Below are 12,678 nucleotides of genomic sequence, written 5' to 3'. Positions count from 1 at the left end.
ATGGGTACAGGAATATTGCCATATCCCAGGTCCACAGCACGGAAATGTAACGGTCTGTCTTCTCATATATTGTGCACAAGCAATGGGTGCAGGAATATTGCCATATCCCGGGTCCATAGCACTAAAATGTAACGGTCTGTCTTCTCATATACTGTGCACAAGCAATGGGTACAGGAATATAACCATATCCCGGATCCACAGCACGTAAATGTAACGGGCTGTCTTGTCATATACTGTGCACAAGCAATGGGTACAGGAATATTGCTATATCCCGGGTCCACCAAGGCCCATATTGTGCACAAAGCAATGGGTGTAGGAATATTGCCATATCCCGGGTCCACCAAGACCCATATTGTGCACAAAGCAATGGGTGTAGGAATATCGCCATATCCCGGGTCCACCAAGGCCCATATTGTGCACAAAGCAATGGGTACAGGAATATTGCTATATCCCGGGTCCACCAAGACCCATATTGTGCACAAAGCAATGGGTGCAGGAATATTGCCATATCCCGGGTCCACCAAGGCCCATATTGTGCACAAAGCAATGGGTGTAGGAATATCGCCATAACACAGGTCCACTACACATTGCATTGTATGCACAGTATACGGGACTTGGTGAACCCGGGATATGGTAATATTCCTGTACCCATTGCTTGTGCACAGTATATGAGAACACAGACCGTTACGTTTTCGCGATGTGGACCCAGGATATGGCGATATTCCTGTACCCATTACTTTGTGCACAGTGTAAGGGCCGTTGTGTTTTGTGGTGGGGGCGAACAAGATTAATTCGAGGCTATATAATGTACACGAGGTTGATAATATTTTGACAGTCGGCCAAGCGAAGATTTGACGATAAACAAGTAGTTTCCCCCACAAATATTGTAAGTTTGAAGGCTTTTTCTGACCATTCACGAGATTATTTGACTAAATTATGATCATATTTGTATTTTAAGCGTTTTAATGTTATCATATTTGTATTTATTGTCAAGTTATGATCTTGTAAAAAATTACGGTTATTTTTGTGCATTGAAAAGGTTGATGGGTGATGCCTAAGTCGTTTATTTCCGACAGGTTGCTCTGATCTGAGTCTGATCAGATCTTTTGTTTTAAAATCAATTTGTTGTTGTTTGTATTGAGTTTTACTGAGTTTGAGCAAAGACAGAGCTATAAGAATAACCCAGCGTCTTGAATTCTTATTTGTCCTGTTCTATTTATCTTTTTGTTGATGCAAGTTATAATAATATATTATAAATATTCATGATTTCATCTCTCAATTTGTTATTTATCGCTTAACTGTTTTGTGTTTATTTCCTCTTGTAAAATAAGAATTGTTTGCCACTACACTTGTGTCCCTGAACAAGACACAACTATAATTGCTTCTCTCAACCTAAGAGTAAATGGGTGCCACCTGTGAGGGCAGAGATGATTCTTGATGATTGATTTAGCATTTTTAGAAGCCCATATTTGATTTGTTGCACAGCCTAAAGGCTGTAGTGTAGGCCTATACTCATATATAGTTTAAGGAATGAGTTACTGAATTTCCCAGTGACCACACTGTTGAAGTGCTTTGAGATCTTGCTTTGGATTTGAAAAGTGCTATAAAAACTTATTATTGTATTGTATAGGCCTGTACTAGTTTGTTCACGCATTTCATTTATTTGTACTTGATAATTAATAGGATTGTAGTTGTATTTGTATACAATTATTTGTTTGTTTACATGTCAATTACTTGGGCAAAGATGGTTCTGCTGATCATTTTTTGGGATAATAGATTAATTTTATTTTAAACTGTCAAGTAGACTTACTTCTATCTCTATGCTTATACTAAGATTATTGATCATGTTTACCAAATCTTCTTTTTCTTTGACCGCCAATGGTGTATTAGGTGTTGTGTGCTTGCATGGTGCAGGACAAAATGTACTGTGCAGAGACGAGCTTAGAACAGCGGGCCAGCTAACGGATCTGGACCTGCAACTGCGGGGCAGCTAGCGGAACTAGAAGGACTACACCTGCCGTCTGAAACAACAGGGAGATGCTATCGACCACACATATTATTCTCTCAGGAGGTAAACATTGTTTGGCGGCATTGTTATAGGGAAATCCTCTGGAGATTCTGTCCCCATTATGGGAAATAAACGTTGGTTGGAGGAGCTTTATTCAAAGACAGGTCTGGGGGGGGGGTGGATTTCACAAAGAGTTACGGATTAATCTTATCTTCAGTTAGGACCAGTTACTCGTCCTAACTTAGGACTATCCATGCAATTTGTATATCTTCTAGGACAAGACTAGTCCCAACTCTTTGTGAAATCGCCCCTTGGCCACTGGTCTTGGCCTTGGTGCCCCTTCTAAAGTTACCTATAGACTTTTAGATTTTCCAATGGAAGTGCCCTTTGCCAAATGTAATTGGCCTTTCCCTTTCAACATGTTCAAAAATGAAATTCTAGGCCTAAAAAGAGATTGCTATCACTCAGCGGAAATTTGTACATAGATGGCAGTTTAATGCTAGTTTATACCTTTGAATTATTACTTTTTGTATACATCTTTATGAATAGTACCATAGCTAATAACAGTAATAGAAACTATGAACATCAATGTATTGTTGGCAGTTTGATTTGTATTGCATAACAAAACAGTGGAAATCTAGCCATAGCTGAAGCCATAGCCTTAGCCGGATCTGTAGCCGCTAATTCTGACACAGCTTGACATGGAAATGACCTCAACTGACCTTTAGAGGTTCAATGTGACATTGAATCTCTAAAGGTCAGTGGCTGTCATTTCCAGATACAGTTGTATCTCAATAATGAACTTAAAAGCAAAGTGAAATTTCTTAGAAGCTCGTGTAAACAAATAACGATGTAAAAAATATGTACATTTTTCAAATGTCTATGTCTACTTTATCCACTAGAACACAAATTAAAAAGCAGTTTACAAGCAATGACTTTTACAAAACTGAAAACAACTCAATATTATTGTGAACCTAAATTCATCCAATTTTAGTTACCTGTTAAAAACCAAACTAAAACTTGTACTATAAGCTTGCGATTTAACTGTCTTCATCTTATAAATATATTTTTAAAACAATAAACCATAACTGAATAAAAAAATGAAATATGAAGCAGCAATTGTGTTTTTTAAATGTAATTATAATAATTATAAAACCTATCAACTTGGGGAATGGGTAAAAACTATTCAAAGTGTACTCAAAAAACTATTATGCATTTCAAGTCACTCCTGTGAAAATACAATTGCATATATTGTATGCTTGATCGAGTGAATGAGCTCCAACTGAAAGAAACTGGGTGACACCAATCACCAACGAGGTCCATCAACATCTTCGCGCATTACGCGATTAATGAGGTGCATGCTGGTCTAGTGATCAGTGATTGCTAGCTAGGCCAGCGTGCTACTCATTCATGGGTTGGGTACGATCTCTATTCAGTATAAATCAGTACATCCAAGTATTGTACATCTTTCATAAGTTTCTCAATAGCTTAGAGTATGCATGAGTAATAACAGTTTTTAAAAGTCTGAGGTTGGGTCGCTACTAAAGATTGTTAAGCAGCGGCGCAAGATGGTGGCTATATGGGGCTGACATGTGAAGTATGCACAGGAAGCCATATTTAGTACGCAAACTGTTGATGCAAATTTTGTTTAATGTAGATGGTGAGTAATGCAATCAATGCTCAATTGAAACATTTGCTTACCAAAATGGCCCCCATATTGTACTTCACACGCTCTAACAACAGATAGGCTTTTGTTGCCAATCTTTCTCCTTGCGGTGCTTTGTGATTTTTGGTGACTACCTTCCCTTATACCCTGATATCACATCAAGAACATATAGTTCAGGTCAAATAGGTAAAAAAACAAAGAAGGCAAAAGGGACCAGGCCCGGTAGAAGTAAAGTCATTCAAGGCCTCTCATTGGCTATTCCACTGGGAGACTTGCTCAGACCTCAGTGGGCAGAAGTAACATGGGTGAAAGGTCATTGAGCGTGCGCTGTTGATCCTAAGGTGACTTCTCAGTTGGTGCAACCTTGTGAGCGTTCTCTACGTGGACAGTTTCTAATGTCATCGTGTAGCCCTGCAATTGAATGAATTTACAAAGTTAGTCTAAGCGAAAACTTTGTTGCTGTTGTCGTTGTTTGGTTTTTGTTGTACTATGCGTATAATTCATGGAAAACCTAGCTTAATTTGCCAGTGTCTCAAGTGGACTAACTGCCACTAATTGACAAAATGACTAAACATTAAATATCAAAGATTGAACAACACTTTTCAATTTGGGGAAAGTCCCCTTGAAATAATATAATGCCCAGAACCATTATAGTTGTCAATATTTTATACATTTCTTTTGACAACTTTATCGATCTATGTGACAATTTGGAGAACAAATTACTTTCATTGAATATTACTGTAGTTGTGGGTTCAAATTTGAATCATATCAGAGTAATATAATATGCCTGTCATTTTGTTCAATCCCAGAGAGAGGGTAAACCATTGTTTTCCCAAATGCAAACTTTAGTACTTCTAAACTTAATTGGTCAATAGAGGGCGCTGTTACCTTTGATGGTCTGCTCTCGCAGCAGCAGTTGAGCCAACTTGCGTAGCATGCGCAGATCATCAGAATCAGTCCAAAGACGATGACGGCACCATTAATAGCCAATCCAGTGGCAATAAATGGACCACGTTTTCCTGGTTCATAACCTTCCCTGGCATCTTGGTCAGCCAACTTATACTCAATGACCATCGTATGAGCAGCAGTTATAGCGATACAACCCAGGCTAATTACCATGGAGACCAGGCTCAGAAAGAAGAAAAATTTGGCCTTTGGGGGAAACAAATAAGTTGTATTTGGATAAATAATTAAGAAGGGGAAGACTTGACAGTAAACTTTGATAGTAAACTTCTTTCAGAAAGTGATGTTTGAAGTTTTGTATGGCCCAGAGATTGTAAAATAATGAGTAGGCATTTGCAAAAAGAACTGATAAAAGTTACTTTAGAGAAAAAATGTGTAAGAACAGTCTATCGGATTGTTTGTTTATATTTTTTCAATCAGTTAAAATATATATTAAGGAGGTACTTTCTGACTTACCAATTTGATTTCTCTGTACGTGCAAATCATACAAATACCAAAAAGGCCTGTAAATATTGCCTGTATGAGTGAAAAAAATAAAAAAAGGCGTTAGTTTACAAAAAACTTAAGCAATTTTATTACAAAGTCTTTGGGCAACTGTTAGGTGCAGGTGCTAAAGGAGATTATGGTGTGTCCCCCCCCCCCGAGATTCTGTCTGCCGCCCCCACCCCCCCCCCCCCCCGAAACTTTGTGCTCCCCCCGGATCAATCTCCAGTTGACAAAATTCCCTAGGACACCGGGACGCAGGAAGGAACAAAAAGAATGCTTCACAAAAATGCATTTTTTAGCACGTGTGTGTGTGGTTTTTTTTTTTTTTTTTGGGGGGGGGGGGCGGGGGGGGTATGTAACTTAAATGTAACTCACAAATCCACCACTCCAAGCTGGAGACGCGAAGTCTACTGGGTAAGGAGCAAAGCATCCAAAGAAGCAACTAATGAACATCGTTATCTGGATCAAACCAAAGACAATCAGCGCTATGCTGGCGTTGAGGGCGTTAGAGTAGACATACGCCATCTTGACTTTGGTGCACCTTTAAAGAAGAGCAGGGAGAATTGAGTGAAATACAGTTTTATATTCATGGTTACCACAGCAACGCTTCTCACAAACCCGACCACCTTTTCAAATAAAACTTCACATTGTATTAAAAACACTCGAACGGTTCCAAAAACCCAAGTTACACTTTACCTTTAAACTTGGCATAATGTGATTGTCGGGTTTTATTTGTCTGTTTATTAATTATTAATAACATAAAGTAACAGTAATGCGCAAGCTTCCAAATACTTACTTGGCGCATTCAGCATTGATTAGTAATTATTCCCTTTCCACCATACCAACAAATATCTCGAATTCCATCAACGCAATCAAGGCATCAATGGTGAAAATGATTCATAGTTAAAGGTACTGAACACGTTTGGTATAATCCAATGGTGTCAAAGGCCAGTATTCACACTTGGTGTCTAAATGTCCAAACCCGTGAAAATTAGGCTCAATTTGGTCATCGAATTTGCAATCTTGTTACATTGCTTTCTATTCCTCAGATGCATAATAAAAGGCTTCAACTAGCTGAATTATTTTATTATTTTGCGCTAGACATTATATCTTTCTAAAAATACCTACATTACTTCAGAGGGAGCCGTTTCTCACAATGTTATATGCTATCAACAGCTATCCATTGCTTGTTACCAATAAGTTTTATGCTAACAATTTACCAACCAAATGGACCGAGAGTATAAATGCAAAACATAGTTAATGGCCTGACGTTTCGACCCTAGCAGAGTCTTTCTCGAAGGCTAAATGAACATATAATATTCTAAGTATTAATTGCCAAAGTAGTGTCCAGAGCCTTTAATGTCTGAGTGATATTTTCACATGAACTTAAAGCAGCTGCAAGGAGCGAGGACAACACGATGTCCAACCGGGTTTGATATTAATGCACAGCATGACATGAAGATGGGCACTAATTAATGGAAAGATCAAACGGCTGGAATAACGTCTAAGAGCTTGCGTATCATGCGCTCTTTATACCATAAAAGGTAAATTAGCAATACATGAAGTAAACCGGCTGGAATAACGTCTGTGAGATAGCATAGTGCACGCACACTGTTTGCAATCAGGTAAATTAGAATTAAATGAAGCATGAATATAACAGAAAATTGAAAGACTGTTCTGTCGATTGTATGAAACCAATTATTCTGTCGGTTGGACGTTGACAAATTAAACTTCGAATTTATAAAAAATGCTTGTTTTATTATTAGTTTGTATACTTCTTGACTATAACTATTAATATTGATCGTTTCTGAGTTATGTTGTCGCGGTAGTGAACTAACTACTTCAATACTCGATTTAAATCCCCTTTTGATAATGTGTTTTTAAAGTTGACAATTTATACTTTGAAATCCACCCTGGAGTGAAGCTTGTGCCATCGGCAATAAATAGTTAACCTATATCAGTTAACCAACTAGTCTTATAAATAGCATCGGGACCATAAAAGACAGTGTCATATAAAAGTGGCATTGAGTTGAGTGCCTTAGTGTAGACTCAAGCATCGAAATCGTTTCGGCTTGGTCCTTGATGACATCAAAAATGTATTTGGGTTTTTTCAAAACTTGTAAAACAGATAAAACAATTACAGAGAGGTTTGGTGGAAACACCATGTGAATTATCTCCTTGGGTGTATACGCATGGAGGTGTGTTGGTTCTGAAAAGAACTGATGGCCAACAACTCGACGTTTCGATCAGTATGCTCTGACTGTCTTCTTTCTCGCGTATTTCAATCCAACCTTATTACTGTTGTACGATTTCTGTTATCCCATTTTTTCAAAAAATGTCAACCTACAATGGTAATAATGTCCCATATCATAAGCCTGTATATGAACATACAGAAGACCGCCAACTAACAATAGCACTACTAAGGAGCAGACCCAAACCAAACAAAGGCTATTGTTGGAACGAACAATGGAGATACGATTACAACAGTGTATCAATATACATAGGACTATATGGCATGGGGAAGTAAACGCCTCTTTACATCTCGAAATTGTAATTTTGAGAAAAGCATGTACAGAGATTAGCTGTTTTGCAATAAAAGTGTAAAAGAGACCGATATAGGGTGTTAGATTATTCACATCAATAGTATGCCTTTAAATAAATTGAAATGGAAATAACGCCCTCAAGTTATACATAATAATCTTGTATACATACATTTTGGTGTTCGTATAAAAAATTTAAAAATCCTACTAATGTCGAAGATACATAATATAACTCCAATAATTACACTATATCAACTGCACAGACTGGATGTACAACTTGCTGGTAGATGATGAAACAACAATTTTAATTAACCATTGTTATGAATGAATATGATTATGCGTTATTAAAATGAATGGTTTTATAAGAGGCCCTTAAGTTGTACCGATGATTATGTTTTCATTGATGAACTCGAAATCAAAAGTTTGGCAATCAAAACTTTTGGTTGTTCTTAAGATTGTTCCTAAGAAAGGAACATTATGGCATTACCTAAATCAATACAGATCTACATTCCGTTCTAACTGTTTTATACTGGATGGCAAGCACTATTATTCGTACCTAGTTGGCATCAACAATGCTCCTTGTTTCGGAATTCGAAAACAAAAGACAGAGTTTGAAATGCAGAGCTTTTACGTTGATAAAGAAAGAGCAAACCTTTCATTTTACAATGAATACGGATGGAAATGTCAATTTCGGAAAGCAGCAATCTTCCTTTTGACTTAGTTGGTATATGAAAGATCGTATTGTTTATTAAAATGATTATAATATTCGAAGGAAAGTAAAAGTGTACTTTGCAAAAAAATGTACGTTATAAAGAAAATAACAAAAGCAAGATCAGTATTTCTTGATATCTGTATGATATCGGAAAGCAACATTCTATGACTAAAGTTGGTATCAACATAATGTTTACTTAGTCCACAAAATGTTTCATGTCATTCTATGACCTATATTTCTGACGGTAATCCCCCATCGTGTTGAATTCAATGAGAACGAAACTATGTTTTGAATCATTACACGACGCCACGGGGAGTTAGTTTCCATGTGACACCAGTTTCTGCTATTATAAGAACTTGACCTTGACATCGTTTACTGAGCTTGGAGTCCATAATGATGAAGAGGGTTCATTCATTGCCAGGTTGCCATAGTTACGACCTCAAAATTGATTGAATAAAACGGTCGTCAATTTTGGTATGCTTGACATGATTTTGTTATTTGTTATTGAAGTAAGAGGAACACAAAGGAATGGAATATTAAAAATGTGTCAACAAAAAAAGCAACGAGAACATGACGGTTTGACAAACCAATAACGCTTGATGTAAAAAATAACTGGGAAGAAGAGACGATGGGGTTCCTGCTGGGTTCGACAACATCCAGGACATTTAAAGGCAGTGGACACTATTGGTAATTACTCAAAATAATTATCGTCATAAAACCTTTCTTGATTACGAGTAATGGGGAGAGGTTGATAGTATAAAACATTGTGAGAAACAGCGCCCTCTGAAGTGACGTAGTATTCGAGAAAGAAGTAATTTTCCACAAATTTGATTTCGAGACCTCAAGTTTAGAATTTGAGGTCTAGAAATCGAGCATCAGAAAGCACACAACTTCGTGTGACAAGGGTGTTTTTTCTTTCATTATCATCTCGCAACTGCGACGACAGATTGAGCTCGAATTTTCACAGGTTTGTTATTTTATGCATAATGTTGAGATACACCAACTGTGAAGACTGGTCTTTGACAATTACCAATAGTGGCCAGTGTCTTTAAACTTGTTCTTCAGATTTCGTGATACAGTAACACAAATGATTGGTCAAAACTAAAATGGCAACTCATTAAATCAAAGCTAAAGCTTCCTTCGAATACTGCCGAGCATCCTTTAAAAAATAAATTCCAGTAATGTGTGGAATTAATCTAGTTTTATTTTATTATTAAAGGCAGTGGACACTATTGGTAATTGTCAAAGACTAGCCTTCACAGTTGGTGTATCTCCACATATGCATAAAATAACAAACCTGTGAAAATTTGAGCTCAATCGGTCATCGAAGTTGCGAGATAATAATGAAAGAAAACACACCCTTGTCACACGAAGTTGTGTGCGTTTAGATGGTCGATTTCGAGACCTCAAGTTCTAAATCTGAGGTCTCGAAATCAAATTCGTGGAAAATTACCTCTTTCTCAAAAACTATGGCACTTCAAAGGGAGCCGTTTCTCATAATGTTTTATACCATCAACATCTCCCCATTACTCGTTGCCAAGAAAGGTTTTATGCTAATAATTATTTTGAGTAATTACCAATAGTGTCCACTGCCTTTAAAACAAAATGTGTATAGAGCTTACTCCTCCATCACTCTCTGTTTCTAAGTTTGGGTGAAGAACAATGGGGAACCAATGGTGGTGTGTGGGAACCAGATTCATTTTCAGTTTTAAAAAACCCATCGACAAACAGAAATTGCTTTAAATTGGAATGACTGTTCTCCTTGTTTATTATACAACCGTTTCATGTGCATTTGGGTGAAAATATGGTTCTTTGTATCATAATTATTATGAGTTCTTCAGTTTTAGTTTTCTTTTTAAGGCAAAGTGAGTGATTTTAGCAATGAAACATATTCTGAAGCATATCTATAGCAATCAATCAAAGTATATCTCAGCGCGTTATCTATTAACAGACGTCTTGCATTTGGTTGTAAAAGAAATAATTGCAAACAAACTAAACTATCGAAAAGCTCAAAGTGCCCATCCCCGTTATGGAGTTCCAACGTATAATAGTTCCCTGTTGATACCATGCAAAGTTTAAACTCTCACTTACCTGCCTTACTCCACACTATGACAAGTCTAGAAGTACAACAAGTATATCTGAGTTCACAAGACGAAGAAACTGTACAAGTAGCTTCAGCTGTCTTGAATCCAAAGCGAAGTTCACTTACACCAGCAGAGTAATATCAACTACATCTGGTATTTCATTTGATATGAGACCTTGGGGCGCAATGTAGAGAGAGCCACAGTTAGTGATGCGCACTGCCTCGTAGTGAATAGACACGAGTACCAGTTGGCTGTTCTATTCATCGATGTCCTATGAAGGTCGTGTGTAAATAACAAGGAACGTAAGGTGATGTGGATGGCATGAACTGAGCACCAATGCATGCCGTCTATGTGCCGTTATACACGGCGGACAGCGAGGTCAACTGACCTGGTGGAGGAGTTCATTACCTCGGTGTTTATAGGGCACTGTAATCGCCAAAGGCTCTACCCGTATATCTGCAAAAAGAAATACACAAATATTTATATTTTATAATCCAAGTTTCTTTTAGAGTTTACATGCTTTCATCTGTTGAATATTCAGCTCAACATTGTTTGACATCCATGTTTTATAATTTATTTTATTTTATTTATTATTTACCCTGGGAAAACCTTTCAGAGAAAACACTATTTTCAAAAATGCCCAGCATTAAAACACCAATTAAACCATTTATAAATTTGTTTCCAATCAAAACGCTTTAAAAATAATCTTGAAGCAAATTGTCTTGGATAGATATCACAAAGAGCCCAGTATTAGTCATCTTAATTTCTAAGCGAAATGTAATCTCAAAACCTAAATCACTAAAGTATTATAAAAGCGGCAACTCATCTTTTGATGCATCTGCTGAATGTTTGGTTAAATCGAACCCTGGTCAAATACCCTCAACTGATAATGATATGACTCGTTTCTCTCTTCTGTTGCAAAATTGTTTTAATGGAATCTGGATCCCCTTCAATATTAAATTTACATTGCCGAGTTATGCTCCAATAATTCTTTTTCCAGAAAGATAAATTTATAATCTAATAATAACAACAGAACATGAGTAGTATTGCATTTTCCTACACAATATTAATTGTTTTCCTGCAGTAGTAAACTACCCGTAAAAATATAGAGAGAAATACACGTACAGATATTGAATTAAATTAATTGGATATTATGAAACGAACAGATGGCGCTGATTCGACTGGTTTGATAACTGGGTCGGATATCTTCCTACATCGTACTAGAACATCTACAATTAAAGACACTTGACATGTCTGGTAGTTACTCAAAATATTTATTAGCCTAAAAACTGACTTGGTAGCGAGCAACGAAGAGCTGTTGATAGTATGTGAAAACATTGTGAGAAACGGCTCCCCCTGAAGTAACGTCCCGAGAAAGAGGTATTTCTCACTAACAATTGAATCTGAGAAAGACTTCAGGCCCGAAGCCTACATTGATCATCTGAAAGCAGCTATAGTGTGCAGGGGTGTTTTTCTTTCATTATTTTCTTGCAACTCCGATGACTACTGCGCCCAAATGTTCAAAGACTTGTTATTTGATGGTTATGTTGGGATATACACCAAGTGAGAATACTCGTCTTTGACAATTACCAAACATGCCCAGTGTCTTTAACCAAAGAGTAAGGACAGAGTTAACCAAAGAGTAAGGACAGAGATATACGAACATTCACTGCCGTGGTACTATTATAGGTACAAGGTCTTATAGTTATGATGGTGGATATTCTAATATTAATATTGTATCTCAATTAGATCCATAAGATGAGACTCATGGCATGAATATTTGTACAGCTTGTTGGATGATGAGGTCACAATGATCTGGGAGGAATGATAAATCAAGGTTATCTTTACATGAAGGAGATGTGCAGCATGGGAGCTTGTCATTCCTGTCTTGCATGGGTTAACCAAAAAGGTTACAAACAAATAATATTTAATTCAAGAAAATATTTAAACGTAATAATGGAACCAATTTTGAATTACTTAAAATCAGCTTCACAGATGCATTATTATGCCTTTTTAATGTATGATCCTTAGTACATTAATTCCAAGTTATTAAAACAAATTACGGAACCTCTAAGATATGGCACTTTCATTCGTCAAAATGGGAACTGCAATTCAACTTGTTATTATCTAATTAAAAGTAGCCTCTTGCAATGTAGTGAGGACAGAATTTGGAACACTTGTGCGATAACTATAACCAGTTTTCGTAGCGTTTAATTTAA

General features: G+C 36.9%; 1 protein-coding gene across 1 annotated transcript; it reads right to left on the bottom strand.

The window, feature by feature from the left end:
• Positions 1–1,916: 1,916 nt before the first annotated feature.
• Positions 1,917–10,764, bottom strand: LOC139943277 (uncharacterized). The gene is made up of 5 exons (XM_071940099.1): positions 10,467–10,764; positions 5,499–5,664; positions 5,094–5,153; positions 4,563–4,826; positions 1,917–4,085 (listed from the first exon to the last, which is right to left on the bottom strand). Exons 2-5 carry the CDS (start codon positions 5,646–5,648, stop codon positions 4,011–4,013), a joined length of 549 nt encoding a protein of 182 aa, XP_071796200.1. The 5' UTR covers positions 5,649–5,664; positions 10,467–10,764; the 3' UTR covers positions 1,917–4,010.
• Positions 10,765–12,678: the final 1,914 nt, after the last annotated feature.

Source organism: Asterias amurensis, chromosome 10 (assembly GCF_032118995.1).
Source record: "Asterias amurensis chromosome 10, ASM3211899v1".
Classification (NCBI taxonomy): Eukaryota; Metazoa; Echinodermata; class Asteroidea; order Forcipulatida; family Asteriidae; genus Asterias; species Asterias amurensis.
This window is presented reverse-complemented; position numbering and strand designations above follow the sequence as displayed.